The following is a 19,100-nucleotide window of genomic DNA, read 5'->3' as shown; positions in this document are numbered from 1 at the left end:
ACGTTTCACAGCGAGAAAAAAATAAAAGGCAAGATAGAATTTTCTAGACATAAAGAAGTTGTTTACCGAGTTTTAGCTCTTATCTCTAACAAAAAATTAATTTTTAAAAAAAAGACCGAATACGTTTCACAGCGAGAAAAAAATAAAATGTACACTGATTTTCATTTTCATTTCCAGTCACTTTACTTATTATTTTTTCTTTTTTTCATTTTAATTATAAATTATTTCATAATACCTTTATTTACGTTACCATTTTCTTTATTCTTTTGAATTCCATACTAGACACTTATAGAATATTTTGATTGTTAACGTACTTCATTAGAATGAATCCTTACAAAGGGTATGTCGATCGAATTTACCTAATTGGTATTTCCAATCAGATTGAAGAAGGTAAAATGACATGGGAAGAAGCTTGCACCCATGTTCCCATCGCCCCAACCCTTCAATCAAATGATTTCAAATATTTAGATGTTTCAAAATCTTTTTTACAAAATCAATTTAGCTTACAGAATATCCCATTGCCTAAAGGCAAGAAAGGTCGTAGGGTCAATCCTACGACCAAATCAAAGCTCTTGCTGTGATACATGACCACTGGGCCTTTCCCTGTGGTCAAACAAAACAATGGAAACGTTTGAAATTACAACAAATTGATGTATCTTATAGAGAAGTACGCAGATACTTCAAAGAAAATCATTTCACCAAGACGCAATTAGAGCATGCCGGGCCAGAAACAGCAGTAAGATATTGGGCGCTTTCACCCAATCTTATCTGGCACGCAGATGTTCATTATTTTAGGGGTGTTCGTGGCCAGTATATTTATGGCATAATCGACGATTTTAGCCGCAAAGTCCTAGCGTGTATACAAATACCAGATATGCTGGCAGCGACGACAGCGAATGTTGCGGCTTCCGCCTTCATTGAATTTGGCGCCCCTTATTGTTTCTGGACCGACAACGGTTCAGAAAATAGGGGCGCCTTTTAAGATCTACTTGATCTTTGAGGCGTCCAATGGCGGCATACAGACTCTCATTCTCCCTACCAAAATGGGAAGATTGAGAGATTCTGGCCGACATTGGAGCGCTGCCAAAGCATTCAGGCTATTCCTGCCTTTATTTGGGAGTACAATAATAACACACCGCATGAAGATAGTTAGTATGGGTTAGTTGGGTATGGTGGCACTGTGTTCCATCTTACCCATTATATGTGAATTTGACACTTTACTGTCATAAGACGAAATGGTGGAAGTGAGGTGAAGTCAAAAAGTGACATATATTTGGCCGGCTAAATTCCCCTTTAGTTTACATGTCAAAATTACAATAAATTAATTATTTTGCTTAGCAATTAGCTATGTATTAAAACTAAAATTATTACTATTCAATTCTTTACATTCAAATATTAAACAATTCAAATTTAATAACAAAGATATTACAATAAATAAAAAAAATGATTAAAAATGTCCCTGAAAATTTTCTGAAAGCTATCTCGTGTTTAGGTCTCAATTTTTTTTAGAAATAGAAAAAGATTGGATTTAACTTTCAAACATTATATATAGTTTTGTATATGGAAGCCTTTAAATACAAGTTAATGATATGGAGTTGTATTGCGAGGAAGAGGGAATCAAAGAAATTGACGAAGTTCCAGAATTTTATTCAACAATTCTTAATCAATTAACAAAAACTATACTGAAACTTATCTTACCATCCAAATCAAATCACATTACATACGGAATAAACATTTAATCTTTTACCATTAAAATTATATTTATACGTTATTTAATTTTTTTACGTCTAAGTTGAATAGGATAATAGCCGAAGATATAAAGTAGAGATGTGAAAACTTAAATTTTATAATCCCTGGGATGCACTTTCTTCGATTTTTTTAAAATTTTTGGGATAAATTTTGACATCTTTTTTTTGCTGGCGACCCCCCACCCGTTCACAAAAAAAATATCGAGCGAAGGGGGGTCGCCAGCAAAAATCGAAAATTTTTTTGGTGAACGGGGGGTCGCCAGCGAGAACCTTAAAAATAAACTTCAGAAAAAAAATCTAAAAAGAAAAAAAGAAAAGGCCCTGGGTCGAACTGGGGAACTTAAGGCTTATACTATGACTCTTACCACTGAACTATATTATCTGTGGATCGGTGCTTTATAAATTGTAAATATAAAGATTATCATAACGAATTAAAATATAAAATAATAAATATTACTCTTATATATTATTAGATTTTAAATTACAAAATAATAATAACAAAAAAAATATTCATGACCGGAGGTTTTAATTAATGTTTAATGAAAGAGAACGATTCATTATAAATTATTGAATGTTAAATTGTTGTAAAAACACATTGAAATATTTGTGAAGAAAATGGCTATTTAATATTGAAAAATAAATAATAACAAAATGTTTATTTCATTTAGTTGCCATTAAGATATGACGGCTATTTAACAAGTTTTTCTTGGATCTTAACCGCCTAACGTTCAAAATTAACCTTTGTGCTTTGATATTACGTTCACATGTTGCCTCCGAAGGAGATAAACATAACAAGCGTAATGCTATTTCCGCAAGGATGGATTTTTCTCCAATTCTATGCGAGATCTCTTCCCAAGCATAATTTTGTGCCTCGTCCATCAGATCGTTCTCAAAGATGTCTGATTCCTTATTGATGAACGTATTATATAACGAGAGTACAAGCGTTTTTTGTCTTTCGTTCAATCGGAATTGAACCAAAATGCGCTTGAGGTAATCTTTAGCTGCTGTTAGATCATTTTCGGCAGTCTGATGATTATCCTCGCGTACATCTTGCAATGTAAGCCTAAGTTGATCATCAGATTCGACAATTCTACGAAATGTGCCTTCATCTGTTACATCAATTACAGCGTTTGTGTTACCTTCCTCAAAAATAGAATCCATGTAAATGTCCTGTAAATCTTCTGCCGGATCTTTATCAGGAATATGCTCACTTTGAAAGGAACTCAAGGGATCGGCCAAATCTTCTACTTCTTCGTTTTTAACAAACTTTCTATGGAAGTAGAACCTTCCTCTCGGCGTGAGAGAGAATGCCAAACACCATAGCCCACCAAAGTCAGAGTCCAAGGTATAGCTATCCAATGAAGATGCCAAGATGGATCCGAATGCATTATGCAAATTGGATGTCAAAAGATTGAGAGCTGATATGGCTTTACGAAGCCAAATGTAACAATTTGCCAACAATGCCTTATCCGATTCGAATACTAAGATTAGCTTTTTAAGAACAGCTAAACAATCTTTCAATTGTACGATTTTATCGTGATCTACATTTATATATTGCTTGATTTTGTTTTCGTACTTAAGAATAAAGACACATATATTATAGTCATATATCCATCTGGTGGATACATGCTGTGGACATTGTGCACCTATATCGTCAGCATGAATGCGACAAAGTTCTGCAATTCTGTGCACATCCTTTACTAAACTTTGTAACTGGTTGTTCTTGCCAGCAATATATTGATAGCTGTTGTGGATTCTGTGACACAAACAGGGAATAAGCAATATCTTGTAGTATTTTGGATCTCTGTCATGATAGAATGAATCATTCCAAGTATCTTTGAAGCATTTTAACTGTGCTGGTCCTCCGTCAACTACCACACTACCTATCTTGACTTTCCTAATGTCAATTCTGTTAAATCCTGCTGTTATTGCGGATTTATAATCCTGACTTGTCTGGCCATCCTTCATATCTATCGCCTCTACTGGGTATGGCTTCATTTGCTCCAACGGATTTGTTAAGACAAAATCAAGATTGTGGTAATCATGTGTCTTGCCTTCATCGATGGCGACACAAGTGTATGCTTTTTTGGCGAATTCGAGAACTTTAGCAAGGTGTATGCTGTTAGCAATAGCAATCATTCTATTTCGGATCTCATCACGTGTAATAGGCTTATATAATTTGTCAGCAAGTTTTTCCGGATTGATATTAGCTGACTGAAGTTGTTTGTATTTGTTCATCATTTGATATATTGTGAACATAATGAAAATCTTTGCAACATGCGTGAATTCTGGGGATGCAAATGTGTCTAAGGCAAGGTTGAACTTACCGGTAAAAATGGTCATTTCATCGTATACATTCGATAAATCCAACATTGGATCATTTGGCTGTTTACCTTTATTGTAGTAGTCAAGTAATGTTTGCTGCGATAATGCTTCTCCGGCTGACATGTGTGAACATGAGTCTTAAGCCAGTTTTTATAATGATCCTCCCTTTGTTCTTGCATTGAACACCGGCAAACTACGCCATCAGATCGTGTCACAAGTTCATTGCATTTTACATACCACTTGGGACTACCTTCATGTTTATATCGCATGTAAACATGTTGTTTCGTTTCAAGATCGGGATATGTTGTGAACCCGACTTCTTTCATTAATGAAGTGATTTCTTAAGTTGAATAAAAACAAATTTGATTGAAATTCATACAAAATTTTTTATCATTATTATTTAAGATGCTTTTTTATGTTGAATTGTTAATTTTTTTATTTCCACCTGGGATATTTTGAATTGGGCTAGCCCAATCCCACCTCTCAATTTTCTCTCAATTGGGCAATGGGGATCCCATATAAAATGTATTGTAACAAAATTTTACATGCATAATATAGTACAATTAAACAACATTCTAAAAATATTAAATTCACATCATTTACTTGAAGATTTTATATTTTCAACAAAAATTAATACAATAATTACATTAAATTGAGGAGATTTATAATAATTATTATAAATTAAAATATTATTACTCATTAATTTGTTGAAATATTGCATTTTAGTGGTAAAAATTAAAATTTAAGTTTACATGCAGAAAAAAAATTTTAAATTCCAAAAAAAATTCAATTGGGATAACGATAGGGACAAAAATTTAGAATCCCCATATGCTTGGGATAAAATCACATGAATATATAAAGTAACTATAGTTTACAAGCTAAGGAACAAATCAGCATTGAAACTAAAAAATGCTGAAATATTATAATAAATTGAAGAAATACTGTGATAGAATACCTAGTTATACTAGATACTATTATAATATGAATTCATTTGTATTGAATATCGATAATAAAAAATCGATGAAATATTAAAATGAGAATAAGGTCAGGTATGAGGGGCTTCCAGGCACTTCGTGCCCTCTAGCCCATAAGAAATTTTGCCCAAGACCCAAGAGGAGGACCGAACCCCAGCCGACCAGCCGGTGACTTTTTGGTAGAGCGCTCAAAATAGTATAACTTTGTCCGGACAAGTAAGGGTCTATCGTCGCTACAGGAAAAGTTACAGGCGTTCCAAGGAAGTATACTTTGAGAAGCCTTTTCCCCCTTATAGAATGAGATAGGACGGTTATTTTACAAAACTGACAACACTTTGACCGAGTAGTTTTTTGTGCTGAACAAAAAGTGTCATATAAACATCTGTCAAAAACCGTTTTTTACTTCACTTAAAATGCCACGTAAGCTACGTAAGAATATACGTAAGAGGAAGAGAGCATTGAAACATCCAATAGTAAAACTGACACCACAACAACAGTTGCAACAACAAATGATGAATGACCCCACTATGTTGCAACAAATGTCAAGCAACCCTATGCTTTTAAACCGAGTTATTGGTGCACAGAGTGGAGGTTTAAGAGCGGCACTTTTAGCGAAAATGGCAGGCTATGGTGGAGCTGCAGACGGAACAGCTTATAACCCTCAAAGTCAAATGAATTTGAGTTCACTCAAAAATCAAATAACAGATGTCAAAAAGTCAAACATAGACATACAGAAACAAATAAGTGAAAACGAAAAGAAACTAGAATATGACAGACACACAAAGAAACTCAATGAGTTAAACGTAGAGAAAAAGAAGAAAGAAGAACAACTGAAAGAACTAAGTACAGAGGAATATGCGAAAAAAGTGTCAGAAAAAGCAGCAGAAGTAGCAAAAATGGAACAAGATGTTATAAATTTGAAAAACCATACTACTCAATATAAAGTACTGAAAGATGAAGAGATAAAACAAAAAGCCCTGAAGACATATATGGATAGCGATGAGTATAAAAAAGAAGTTGAAGCAAATGTAAAGGCAGAAAAACTTTACAGTTGCAAAACCAAACCGTACAGTATGAAAACTTAGCACAAGAAAGTAAAAATAACGACGCAGCCATGCAAAAGGCAATGAAAAGCGCAGAATATATAAAAGCTAATAATGACTAGTTAGATGCCCAAGCCAACGCTAAAGCAGCCCAACTTATAGGGTCAATAAGGACAAAAATACAAGCGGATGAAGACAGTTCAAATGAAGCTTTAATGAATGCTGACTTTAAGAATGCCTTCGAAGCTCTTCATAGTAAGGTGAAACTAGTGAACGACTTCTCATCTGGAAAGAAACTGAAGTCTGAAGGTTTCGACAAAGAGTTAAGAGAAGTAGCACAAAATATGACGAAAATAACAGATGCAGCAACGAGACAGGCAGTTCAAAGTGCCTATGACGCCGTTAGAGCAACTGTTGTGGAAAGTCAAGAAAAAGAGTTACAACAGACCAAAACAGACCTAGTAAATGCTTTCTTAAAAACGAAATGTCAGGTAGGACATTATGCTGCAGATGGAACATATGTGCCAGCTGGTGGAACTTATATACCAGCTGGTGGAACTTATATACTAGCTAGCGGAACTTATATACCACCAAACCCTCCAAGAGAAGCACTTGCACCAGGACTACCTAAAACATTTACATCGTCACATGGACACAGACACAGGCATGCATCAAAACCAACACAACAACCAACAGTTCAAAATCCAGCACCACAACAACAACCAAAACCAACAGTTCAAAATCCAGCACAGCAACCAACAGTTCAAAATCCAGCACAGCAACCAACAGTTCAAAATCCAGCACCACAACAACAACCAACACAGCAACCAACAGTTCAAAACCCTGCACAACAACCACCTCCACAACCAGCACAGCAACCAACAGTTCAAAATCCAGCACCACAACAACAACCAACACAGCAACCAACAGTTCAAAACCCTGCACAACAACCACCTCCACAACCAGCACAGCAACTACAAACAGAGCAAGGACACAAAAGAAGTAGAGAAAAAGGAAACCAAGAATTCTTAAAAATGCTTAAGGAAGATTATGGTTACCCAGATACTCTTGACTTTAGTGACAGATATAAAGAAGCTATTAGAAAGTTCAAGGAAGGAAATACTGACCCGAACCTATTTAGCTTTATGGTTCAGCACCAAATAGGATATAATTTCAAACCTGGAAAATACAAGCTCGCTAAGGGATATGATTTAATAGCATATCATCCAAATGACATGACTGAATTTACTCCGAGATATTTGATGTCAGAGATAAATGATAATTCAACTTTCGTCATGAAACGCGTAAAAAATAGAGACGGAACGAAAGAAGAAAGGGTTATGAATGCGGATGACTTAAATAGGGAACTTGTTAAAAACGGTCTCGGAATATATGAAATGCCACCAGATGAGGTACAAGAAACTCCACAGGAAGAAGTTCAGATACAACCAGACATGGAAGAAATAGTTCAGCAACAACAGCTAGAAGAGCCTGAAGGAAACGAACAAGTCCCTCCTTTGGAAACTAACTTCACAGAACTAGATGAAGATTTGGAACAGCCGAAAAATCTTGACCCTCAACAAGAGTATGCGGAGAATATGGAATCTTTCCAAGAGTCTAAGAAAAATTCGGCTGACATAGTAGAAGAATATCGAAAAATGTTCGCCGACATACAAAAGACTCCAACATCAGATGAAAATATTCAGCATAGAATGGAAGTACTGAAAGAAAATGTACGCAAATACAATAATCCTTTTTTACTTACGACCATATAACGTTCAATCTTTGGCTGAACTCGGTGAAAATAAAAGGTTAAATTTCAACAAAACATATAGAAATGAAACATTGTTTAAAGTTCATTCAGAACCTAACCAAGATGGAAACAACCTACTTTTGTTTCTGCAGACTATGGAACTACAATGAGATGGGGTCATAAAGCTAATCCGGATAGGTGGTTCATAAACTTACAACCACAATTCAAGAAGTTGTAGACGCAATGGAAGTGAATGGTGAACCAGATATAGCTGGTATTTTTCAGCGCGGCTTTAATGCCATTGAAAGATATGAAACATGCAGATATTTTGGACCAGTATGAAATGAACATGGCTGATGGAAATATAACAACTGACGTTCTAGAACATTTATCTCAAAGAACTACACAGAACCATAGAGATGTATATTTGGTTGAAGAGTTTAGAAAGAAAGTTAGGGAGAGAGAAGGAAGAGAACCTATTGTACATGACCTTGCAAACGAAAGTTTGCAAAATGTCATAAAAACTTACTTTGCAGACAATGAACCGAGAAGGGATGAATATTTAAGAAAACTCAAATGGACAGTACCAAATGAAATGTTAGTATTGAAAAACATGTTCCATGACAAAATAAAACCAACTACAGAAATAAATGACGCAAGACTGAAACATTGGGTAAAAGCTTTCCCATTCACAAAAGATATTATTGGTAACATGGAAAGAAAACCAGAATGGCTACAAAAACATATATTTGGAAACGAGCTTATTCCATATCGGACAAGCTCTGTTTGAAGAGCTTGAACCGGAAAACTCAGGAAAGAGTCATGCAAACAATAAGCGAAGACTCAAATACAAACTATGACAAAATCTTTCTAGGATATAGGTTACCTGAGATGGGCGACCAGAGCCCAAAGACAAAAAGGACATGGGAAATTTACAACATACTAGGTGAACATGAGGCAAAGATGCAACAACTTGAAGCAGAGGGAGTTACCAAAAGCGACACCAAAGAAGAAGAGTAGAACAAAGTGAAAGTAGTGAAGAAGTAACTTCATCTAGTGAAAGTAGTGGCAATGAAGGAAAAAGAAGAGTTAAAAACTCAGTCAGGAAGAAAGTAAAGCTTGGTACGAGTGGGTTCTATTATGACATATAAATCCAACCATTCTATATTTTTACCCATATGAAATGTACGCCGCTCAGAATATAACGCCAACAGTTTTGGATGCCATGAACGGAAATGTTTCCGAATGGTATAACGAATGCGACAATGCCATTAGAAGGTCAGAAATAGTTCCTGGAACTTACGAATATACAACTGCTGTTTCTTATGGAAACGTAGGTGAGTTTGGAGAAGGTTCTTCAACAACAGTAGATATTGCTTGCGACAGGTTTCATATTATTTCTATTGACAACTCATTCTTATACGTGGAACAAGACATTGAAATAAAACCTTCTGCCAAGTTGTCTGACAAGAAAGGTTGCAATGGAATTTTCTATGTCGGATACCAATATGCTCCAGAAGTTTTCATGGGATATAAGATATATTCTAACTCTGACTTAGTTCAAACAGTAACATGGGCAAACTATGAATGGTTCGCTTTGAGAAACTCAGTACAACCACAAGCTAGAGAACAAACAGACCAGTATGCAAACTATTGAGAAAATAAGAAGACTTGACCCTAACGTTCCAGGAGTTTATGTTAACCTTTCTGGACAAACTGCAGCAGCAGTAACCAAAGTAAAACTGAAACTTAGAGTTCCTTTGTCATCTTTCCTCATCTTTAGGTTCTTAAGATACTTGCCAAACTGGCAGGAAAATTTCTATCGAACTTACTCCAAGCAAAAATAACTTAGTCATTGCACCAACACAAGACCCATTCAGCTTACTGTAGCTGGAACTGGTGGAGCCAAGTTCTGTGACTTTTTGCAAAGACAAAGTTGACTTAGACTTTGGTTTCTCAAACCTCAACACTGAAGTAAGCTATTATTTCAATGCTGCTGGAGATGCTTGGGACCCAGTTAAGTTCACATGCGAAAAATTTGAATGCAAGAGAATAGAAAGCAGACTTGCAGTCTATATGTTGGACCCAGATATTTCAAATGCTTTAGCTGCCAAATATATTGCAGTTCCACTTATGTTCCCTATACACCAAATATCTGTCAAAGACTTTGCAGGTGAAGTTGGAAACCAAAGTGCTGACCCAGGGCAAGAACAGATATTGCTTTAACAACTGCAATGAAACATGCAGATACTATGTTTGTACTGTTCAGACGAACTATAAATGACTATTCTTGTTTCTACAACCCTGGTATTAAATATCATATAAACATAGATGGCAAATATTATCCAAGAGAAGAATATTCTACAGTTGAGGATATGAGGTCATACAACTTGACATTAGATGCTATGAACTTTAACAACAACTTCACAACAACTATTAACCCTGAAATGCAAAGTTCTATTATGCCATATGTGAAAGTATGGACTCATACAGGAGGTCAAAAAACTCAATATACAAATGGAGACCGTTCAAACTTTTGGCTTGGCATTCCATTTGCTGACTCAGAAGACTTTATGGGTGGTATTTCAACTGTTGGTACAGTTCAAATACAATATACTGGTGACAGAGACGGTCCAGATGAATTGAAAGCAAAGAAGTTTACAAAACCAATAGCACTTTTCACGGAAGATGCTCTTTTGAAGATTCGTTCGATGAAACCTGCTGGGGCTCCTCAGATTGGCATAACGACAGCTTCCATCGAGCAGATTTTGGCAGCAGGTCAGTAAGTTGTTCTTGAACTGACTTCTCTCCGTCAAATATTGACAGTACGCCAGTTTTGACATAATATTGTATTATAAACTTTCCTTTAGTAATATCGGTCAGTTTTGAAGTTATATTTTTGTCAACGTCAAGAACTTTCACCATCTCGGTTATACCAACTTTCTTTGCTTTATGAAAATATTTAGGTTCAGCAAAGACTGCTATTCTATAACATTTTCCATTGTTTGTGTAAAGAACTATTCTGTCAATGTATTTGTATTGTTTGTGAGTATAAACCTTGTTTTGCTTCAATTCGAAGAGATATCCGAATACGTCCATCTTTTTATTCTAAATAAAATGTCATTTCCGAAAAATAGAAGCGTAAGTGTTTCAAAAGGTTTAATGGCGGTGGCAGATGTGAAGTTAAATTCACCAACTCAAACAAACAGTCAAAGTGTTATTGTCAATGTCAAAGACAGAGATGTTGAAATGGGGAAACCATACGAAGACGAAGATGGTATAACAATTGTTCCTGTAAAAGAACCAACATATCCTGAAGTTAGCAGAGACTTAAGTTCTGTTGCAGATATTCGAAACGACTACCAACAACTGAAAGACAAACTTCAAACTCAGGAGAAGATTTGTCAAGCTTTAAGTATAATGTTAAACTTGGTCGAACACAACCCTGTAAAAGTGAACTCATATGTCATTGCACCTCATGAAATTTTGAAAGAACTATTGAAACTTTTGACAGAGGCAGACGATATAAACATCAAAGAAATAGAACCCGACATTAGTTGCTGTGGTGTTTCATATAATGCCATTGACAAGATATACGTTATGAAAGGAGGTGAAACGTTGAACTTAAAATATAGTTTCCCAGACGTTATAAAAATATTTGACGACCACAACATTTCATTAAAGTTTATTTGCTAAGTAAATGGCAGAAGACATAATGGTTTATACTATTACGACTAAAAACCCTGAGTCATATAATTCTATAACAACAAACTTACAAAGTCCTCAAGGACGATATTGTAAACTAACCTTAAACATAATGACGACTAAAGCCTGTTTTGCTCTTTTGACACCAGAAGACTTTATTGTTGTGAATGGTAAAAAATACTCCTTTGCAGATACTTACTCAGATATACCACCAACAGGTTTTGTTGACTTATTTAATACTTTAAGTACGGGTGTAACATGTGCTGCAACTAGAGCAGGTTTCATTATGTTTGGATGTCCGACTGAGTTTACTATAAACGATATGAGCTATAATACAAAACTTATATCTGGTTTTTACTACCAACAGTTTCCTATAACAGGAAAAGGTGTCATACAAGGAATGTCTATTCCATTGACATTAAGCACACCAATCTTATATATTGTTTCAAACTTAGGTTCAAAGTGTTATTCGAATGTCGACAGAAACTATTATGACCAAAAGATACTTATGCGTATAAACAATACTTTCTCTGCTGGTTTGCCTATTGTTCATTCGAATGCAGAATTTTCAACCTTAGTGAACTCAAACACTTTGGCAAGTATAACATTGACATTAGTTGACGCAAACTTTGTTCCTGTAAAACTTTTATGTCCTATGTATTTGTCAATGACGGCAGAAAGTTTCGAATTGGAAGATGCAACTGGTGAAAGTATTGTATTACAAGAACAACTTCAACAACAAATAGCTCAAGAACAACAAATGCAACAAATGGAACAACAAAGTCAAGAATAAAAAAATAATATTTTTTTTATTTTTATAAAAATGTACAGAATAGATGTTTCAGATTTTTATGACTTCCAAGCATTCAGAAATATGTGTCCATTTAGAGACTATAACAAAGCAGTCGAGAATTTGAAACGTTTAGTCATTTATGTTGACTCTGCCCCAGAATGTTATGTCATGAAAGAATGGGATGTTGTCTTTAACAAACCAAGAGCAACAATAGTGTCTGAACAAGAATGTAGACAGAAACTTAAGAAAATAAAAGTCGTACAAGTTGGAATGAAGATGTTAGATGCTTGGGATATCTTATTGTCAAAATTAGAAGATTTTTCAGTTCGTGGTATAAAGTTTTATACACCTTCTCCAAACTTCTATTCTATCTTCACTGGATATAAATACGAACAAGTAGAATGGAAAGAAAATATTATAGAAGCTTGGTTAGACCATGTCAAAGAAATTATATGCAATGGAAACGAAAAGGTTTATGAGTATATCTTATGTTGGTTTGCAAACATCTTACAACATCCAAGTGCTAAAAATGAAACTGCTCTCATTATAATTGGAAAACAAGGAACTGGTAAGAATACTTTCTTTACAGATATCTTATGCAAACTATTAGAAGGTTATTCGAACCCTAATATGACAAACTTAGAAAACATCTGCGGTAAATTTAACTCCTCAATAGAGAATATGAAACTTATAGTTTGCAATGAACTTCAAAGTATAGATACAACAAAAGTTTTGAACTCAGATGCTTTGAAGAGTCTTATAACAGACAAAGTTGGAGTTGTTGAAAGAAAGTATAAAGACCAAAGAGTTTGTGAGAATGTTGCAAACTTCATTATGGTTTCAAACAATGCTGTTCCGATGAAGTTAGAAAGTTCTGACAGAAGATATGTAGTTGTCAGAACGTCAGAAGCTCATATGCAAGATACAGAATATTTTTGACGACTTAGCAGAAACTTTGACATCTGACTTTTACAACCACTTGTTCTCATATTTCATGACATTAGATATTTCTAAGTTCAATCCAAGACAAATTCCACATACCGAAGAGAGACAAACATTGTTAGAAGCAAACAAGAGTGTATATGAACTGTTCATAGATGAAACTGACTTTGTGTCATTAGATGAAAGGTCATTGTACGATTCGTATAAACAATATTGCCAAGAATATGGTTATATGACAGCTTCTAAACGAACATTCTTGGCAAATGTCAAAAGTCTTTTAGATGTTCAGAATGGTGTATATACAAAGAAAAATTTTTCTGAGTAAATTTTAAAAAAAAAATATTTTTTTATCCGATAGAAAAGATGACAAAATTCATCTCAGTAAACAAGTACATGTCAGGACTTAAAGAAGAACTAGACCCATTCACATATTTGAATGTTTACTTCTACCATTTTGAAAAGTCTTCATTCAGCAAAGTTTGGAACATCGAACCAGTTAAGTTTGCTATTGTGACTAAAAATGGTGCGAAATTTGAAGACTTAGACATAGAAGGTTTGTTAACAGTCAAAGAAAGTTTTGACAGAAGGTTCTCAAACCTTAAAGAAGGCAAAGCATACAAACTTGTTATACCTTATGAACCAAAGAAAGCAGACGACTATGAATATTATGAGTCTAAAGTTGTAGAAGTTCAAGGTAAATTGGGTAAAAAGATTTTAGAGTCTAAGCCAGTGTTTACTCCTAAAGAGGAAGAGAACATTGACATTGACCCAGAAATGTTCTAAAAATAAAATTTTATTTTTACATGTCAAATTTCTTTTTCTCTGGAACTGGTTCAGGTTCTTTCTTCTCTTCTTCTACTTTCTTTTCTCTCTTCTTCTTTTCTGGTGGAGTTATGTCAGATTTGGCGCAACCATATTTATGTAAAAGTTCTTTGTCCTTTAATAGCTCATCTATTCTGTTTTCTATTTCATCTTCAAGAACAGCGCATGTGTCTTCTTTGCATTCTAAGAACTTTTGTTGGACTTCATCTTTCCAATCGGCGTCATCTCTGTCAACAAGTCTGTCATTGACAAATTTTAAGACTGCTCTGCTTAATGTTTTATGGTTCTTGTCATATTCCCAGAAACAGAACTTTAGAACAAATTCACCTTTCTTGTTTACACTATGTAAGATTTTATGGTCGACAGATGTTTTGCTGTCGAAAAGCTTGTCTCGAATATAGATAGCGAAATCGCTAGACATTTTCTAAAAGATAAAAATTTTAATTTTTCTAAAAATATGTTAGAAAAAAAGTTTGCTGACATTGACAAGAAATTTGAGAATGTTTTAAACAAGAACAAGAGGAAGTTAGAAAATGCTCAGATAAAGCCTATACATGACAAGTTCTTATTTGCTCAGAATGGTATAACAGGTCTAATTGCACCACCTGGGTCGGGTAAGACTTTCACTTATCTTAAAATGGCTGCACAACAACAAGAACTAGATGAGAAGAACCCATTCTATGAGTTAGTTGTTATTTGTAGTACTTCTGGTCAATTTGACCAAACCGTCAATTCGTTCAAAGATATTATAAAGAAGTCTAAGTTAGTATGTATAAAGGATACTGAGTTGTTGGATTGGATAAAGAAGTACCAAAGAAGAGTTTTGAAGTATAATGCTATAAATGAGTATATAAATTCTAAGTTTAAAGACCCAAATGAGGAAATGCAGAGAATATTAGAGAAGAAACACTTCAGAAACAAACAGAAAGAGATAGAATACATTTCGAAGAAATTGCAATCTTACGATTGGAAGACTTACCCTCATAGATGTCTTCTTATTTTAGATGATTTCGCCTCTCATCCTTTGTTAAAGAACAGAGAACAAGACATGTGTCGAATTCTTAAGAAGCTCAGACACTTTCACATCTCAGTCGTAATATGTGTACAGACAGCCAAGAGTTTAAGTAAGGATGTTAAAAGAATACTTACTGACATTATACTTTTCCCCGGATTGTCCGAAGACGATTTCATGGAACTTATGAAAGAGTCCATGGCAGGTAAGTTTGACAGACATGAACTATGGGAGAAGTACAAAGTCATACAAGACCCTCATACTTCTTTCAGAATTCATATCTACGCAAACAAAGTTCAAATTGTAAAAAGTCAAGCTTGAAAAATAAAGAGTTCATTTACTCTGCTTGTTTGAAGTTGTCAAAATACTCTGTTATTTTTTCTTTCAGTAGCGGTAAGTCTTCTTTGAAGGTAAGTATTGTACAACCTTTCATATCATAGTGTGTTTGAGGTAACGTATCTTGAACTATTTGTTTCACATCTTCATTTGGGGTCATTGAAATCGGTAAGTTTTCGCGATAGAACCAATTTCTGTCAGATTTGTAAATATTAGCAAGGTCGTAAAAGCTCTTGTTGTTTCTTCTGACTAAATGCAACATAACCATATCTTTATCTTCTTCATTTTCCATCTCTTCAGTATAAATCATATACTTATAGTTCTTTTCCTTTCCTTTTGGTACCGAACGTGGTATTCTTTTCTGAATGCTTTTGTCTTTTGCTTCAAGCTTGTTTTCCATCTCTTCACGTTCTTGTCTATGAATTTCGTCAAGAAGTCTGTAAATATACCAAGCATAACGAGGCGAAGCCCACGTTGCAACAGCATTTACAAGAAGTCTATGTACATAATATCCTCTCAAACCGTTTGGCAATTTTTCACGATTTTCATAGAGTTTTGGCGACTGAGGTTTTTTACCTACTCGCTGTTCTTCACTGTTTTCATAGAGTTTTGGCGACTGAGGTTTTTTACTTACTCGCTGTTCTTCACTGTTTTCAGAAAAAAGTATGTCTCGCTGTGCTTCGATCAAAAGTTCTTGTGTGCTTTGGTTCCTAAACCAGTCTTTAGGAAGCTTAGTATCTGGAGCAAAACATGCTGTCAAAATACTTTGCATTTGGTACATATCGTCTTTGACTGAACGAATGAGACGGAGTTGTTTGTTAAACTGAACCCACTCATATTCTTCATTTATAGCTTCATGGACTATAACTGTTGTTGTGTTCTCTGTTGTTGACATTACTGTCTTTACATACAAAATAAAAAAATTTGTTAGAAAAAAATTAGCGTTATTTTCTGACTTTCACAAAAGACCAAAAATAAACGCTTTACATGTATTTTTCAGCAACTTCGTCAAATAATTTTATAGCTTTATCTATCTCATCTACTTCAAACGTTTCTTTACCTTTCATGGGAGCACCATACATTTTCTCAAACTTTTCAAGTAGTTCTGTTTCTGCAGCTCTCATATCATTAACAAACACAACCTTGACTCTATTGACTGTACTGTCATATCTTTGAGTTATATTATATGTCCTTCCTATCTTATATCTTTTTGTATTGAAGTCCTTCGGTTTCTGAACGATGTAAAGTAAGCCTTCACTGCAACGTTCCGTATCGAATGAACCATATGTTATGAAGTTATATCCAACAACTGGGTCTAACCATAACAAAACTATTGGTATAAGACTTTTGTCTATAAGATATGCTGTGGTTCCATAGAATCTTACCGATATCATGAGCTCAGGATTTCTTGTCAAAATTTTCTGAGTAGAAGCAATTCTAACCCAGTCGTTTGTTTTCTTTTCAGATGGAGATAAAATGTCTGACAAAGAATATTTGTTGTATTTCTTTGAGTATCTTACGTTTAAATCACCTATTCTAACCAATTTGGTGTCATTGTCTATCTTTCTAACTGTTTCAAACTCATTGTTTGACATATCTGTCTTTACATACAAAATAAAAAAATAAATAAAAATAAAATTAGCGTTATTTTTTCTATCTTAAGGAAATTCACGATTTTCATACGGAATCTCTTCTCTCGGTTTTCCGAGGGAAGCAAGCATATGCCCTAAAAATTATTTTACTCAGAATTTTGTTGCTGAATTCAGCAAAAATAATGTTTAGGGTAGAAGGTTAGATCTCACCCGTTTTCTCACCTGTTTTCTCACCTCATGAATTTTCATGATTTCATCGTACATGTTTTGTCAAGACTTCTTCGTACATGTTTTGTCAAGACTTCTTCGTAAATGTTTTGTCAAGACTTCTTCGTAAATGTTTTGTCAAGACTTCTTCGTAATGAGCGTAAATCAGACAAAAATATATTTTAGGTGAAGAGGTGAGATCTCACCCGTTTTCTCACCCGTTTTCTCACCTGTTTTCTCACCCGTTTTCTCACCTGTTTTTTCACCTAATTTTTCACCCCAGTTATTTTATAAGCGTTTTACATGGTAAACGTTATTTTTTAAATTTTGTGAAAACTCAACGGTTTGACACATGCCCTAAAAATTATTTTACTCAGAATTTTGTTGCTGAATTCAATAAAAATATATTTTAGGGTAGATGGTTAGATCTCACCCGTTTTCTCACCTGTTTTTTCACCCTAGTTATTTTATAAGCGTTTTACATGAATTGTACGATGTATATTTGAAATCCTAAACAGTTTTGTAGCTTCTATTTCTTCTTTTAGTACATCGAATGTTTTAACAATGCCGAAAGTTTCTTTATACTTCTTCTTGACGTCAGATAGAAGGAAATCTTCTGCTGTTGGATAGTTTTTGTTCAGAAATTCTAACATGTCCATTTTATTTTCTGCTGGCTTTTCTGCTTCTTTCTTTAAGTCTGCATAGTCGTTTCTCATACGTTCTATCTCTTTGACGGAGTAGTTATATCTCCTCATTGCTGCTTTACATTTTGAACATTGCGGATTCATTTTTGCGTTATACATTGAAATAAAACCAGCTAGAACAACTAAGGCGTCAATGGTTTTCTTTAACTCAAAAGCTGCTGGTTTAAACTGTTCATGCCATACCTTACCTCTTCTATCTTTATCTCTTATTTCCCAAACACATTTTGCAACTAACGAAACAAAGTTGTCGTAGGTCTTAAACTCTTCAGATTTATATATGTCAGAAACATTCTTATATAACATGTCGCAATCTTTGTCCATAACTTTATGGTTGCAATGAAAACCAAGGAATTCATAATTTACCTTTCGTATGAACTTCTTTATTTCTACTGAGTCAGTTGGTTTCACTTCTATTTCGTCGAATTCAGGAATAGTGAGTTTTTGTTGTTGGATTTCAGGTAGTTTAGGCAAATGGTCAATAATGTCCTGCATTTCATAAAGATACTGTTCATTTTCTTCATCCTGTGCGGTACAGTCTAAATTACTTGTTAACAGTTCTTGCTTTATCTTCTGGATTTTTGTTTCGAAAGTATATGAAGAAGGAATGAAGTTTTTCATTTCTACTAACATTGACGTAGGATTCATAACTAACGAGTTTGGTGCTGTAGTTGTTTGTATTGCTGTTGTGCCGATTGTTGAAATCATATCTTTTATACAAAATAAAAAAAATAAATAAAATAAAACTAACTTTATTTTTTATTTCGGGAAAATTCATGAAAATTCAAGAGGTGAGAAAACAGGTGAGATCTAACCATCTACCCGACATTCTCGTCAAATACAAAAAAATGAAGAATAAATAAAATAAAACTAACTTTATTTTTTCTATCTTAAGGAAATTCATGAAAATTCAAGAGGTGAGAAAACAGGTGAGAAAACAGGTGAGATCTCACCACTTCACCTAAACATTATTTTGGGTCATTTACGCTCATTACGATGAAGTTTCGACAAAACATTTACGTTCATGTTTGACAAAACATTTACGATGAAATCATGAAAATTCAAGAGGTGAGAAAACAGGTGAGATCTCACCACTTCACCTAAACATTATTTTTGGGTCATTTACGCTCATTACGATGAAGTTTCG

At 34.4% G+C, this 19,100-nt stretch overlaps 10 protein-coding genes and 3 pseudogenes across 13 annotated transcripts, besides 4 other annotated features; 9 read left to right on the top strand and 4 right to left on the bottom strand.

Moving 5' to 3' along the window:
• Positions 1–84: part of a mobile genetic element that runs on past the window's edge.
• A 239-nt stretch (positions 85–323) lies between these two features.
• On the top strand, positions 324–982 carry TVAGG3_0766600 (annotated as a pseudogene). The gene has a single exon. A coding segment is annotated over exon 1 (659 nt).
• Positions 983–1,822: 840 nt separating this feature from the next.
• Positions 1,823–4,927: a mobile genetic element.
• TVAGG3_0766590 lies at positions 2,409–3,261 on the bottom strand (annotated as a pseudogene). The gene has a single exon. A coding segment is annotated over exon 1 (853 nt).
• A 45-nt stretch (positions 4,928–4,972) lies between the features above and the next one.
• Positions 4,973–5,022: a mobile genetic element.
• A 438-nt stretch (positions 5,023–5,460) lies between these two features.
• TVAGG3_0766560 (protein of unknown function, DUF4106 family) lies at positions 5,461–5,990 on the top strand (the record flags this gene model as incomplete). Its single annotated transcript, XM_051245833.1, has 1 exon — positions 5,461–5,990. A coding segment is annotated over one exon (530 nt), but the record flags the coding sequence as incomplete, so codon positions are not given.
• A 1,963-nt stretch (positions 5,991–7,953) lies between these two features.
• Positions 7,954–19,100: part of a mobile genetic element that runs on past the window's edge.
• On the top strand, positions 9,027–10,629 carry TVAGG3_0766550 (annotated as a pseudogene). The gene has a single exon. A coding segment is annotated over exon 1 (1,603 nt).
• On the top strand, positions 11,006–11,539 carry TVAGG3_0766540 (protein of unknown function, DUF4106 family; the record flags this gene model as incomplete). The annotated part of the gene is made up of 1 exon (XM_051245832.1): positions 11,006–11,539. One exon carries the CDS (start codon positions 11,006–11,008, stop codon positions 11,537–11,539), a length of 534 nt encoding a protein of 177 aa, XP_051092419.1.
• TVAGG3_0766530 (uncharacterized protein) lies at positions 11,949–12,341 on the top strand (the record flags this gene model as incomplete). Its single annotated transcript, XM_051245831.1, has 1 exon — positions 11,949–12,341. The coding sequence occupies one exon, from the start codon at positions 11,949–11,951 to the stop codon at positions 12,339–12,341; it is 393 nt and encodes a 130-aa protein (XP_051092418.1).
• On the top strand, positions 12,372–12,809 carry TVAGG3_0766520 (uncharacterized protein; the record flags this gene model as incomplete). The annotated part of the gene is made up of 1 exon (XM_051245830.1): positions 12,372–12,809. A coding segment is annotated over one exon (438 nt), but the record flags the coding sequence as incomplete, so codon positions are not given.
• On the top strand, positions 13,264–13,608 carry TVAGG3_0766510 (Poxvirus D5 protein-like family; the record flags this gene model as incomplete). The annotated part of the gene is made up of 1 exon (XM_051245829.1): positions 13,264–13,608. A coding segment is annotated over one exon (345 nt), but the record flags the coding sequence as incomplete, so codon positions are not given.
• Positions 13,677–14,066, top strand: TVAGG3_0766500 (protein of unknown function, DUF4108 family; the record flags this gene model as incomplete). Its single annotated transcript, XM_051245828.1, has 1 exon — positions 13,677–14,066. The coding sequence occupies one exon, from the start codon at positions 13,677–13,679 to the stop codon at positions 14,064–14,066; it is 390 nt and encodes a 129-aa protein (XP_051092415.1).
• On the bottom strand, positions 14,083–14,526 carry TVAGG3_0766490 (uncharacterized protein; the record flags this gene model as incomplete). Its single annotated transcript, XM_051245827.1, has 1 exon — positions 14,083–14,526. One exon carries the CDS (start codon positions 14,524–14,526, stop codon positions 14,083–14,085), a length of 444 nt encoding a protein of 147 aa, XP_051092414.1.
• TVAGG3_0766480 (protein of unknown function, DUF4106 family) lies at positions 14,989–15,438 on the top strand (the record flags this gene model as incomplete). Its single annotated transcript, XM_051245826.1, has 1 exon — positions 14,989–15,438. The coding sequence occupies one exon, from the start codon at positions 14,989–14,991 to the stop codon at positions 15,436–15,438; it is 450 nt and encodes a 149-aa protein (XP_051092413.1).
• Positions 15,455–16,336, bottom strand: TVAGG3_0766470 (KilA, N-terminal/APSES-type HTH, DNA-binding family; the record flags this gene model as incomplete). Its single annotated transcript, XM_051245825.1, has 1 exon — positions 15,455–16,336. A coding segment is annotated over one exon (882 nt), but the record flags the coding sequence as incomplete, so codon positions are not given.
• TVAGG3_0766460 (organellar and viral DNA polymerase type B) lies at positions 17,720–18,661 on the bottom strand (the record flags this gene model as incomplete). The annotated part of the gene is made up of 1 exon (XM_051245824.1): positions 17,720–18,661. The coding sequence occupies one exon, from the start codon at positions 18,659–18,661 to the stop codon at positions 17,720–17,722; it is 942 nt and encodes a 313-aa protein (XP_051092411.1).

The sequence above is a fragment of the Trichomonas vaginalis genome, chromosome III, assembly GCF_026262505.1.
Source record: "Trichomonas vaginalis G3 chromosome III, whole genome shotgun sequence".
NCBI lineage: Eukaryota > Parabasalia > Trichomonadida > Trichomonadidae > Trichomonas > Trichomonas vaginalis.
Note: the sequence above shows the minus strand (reverse complement) of the source record. Positions and strands in the feature narration are given on the sequence as shown.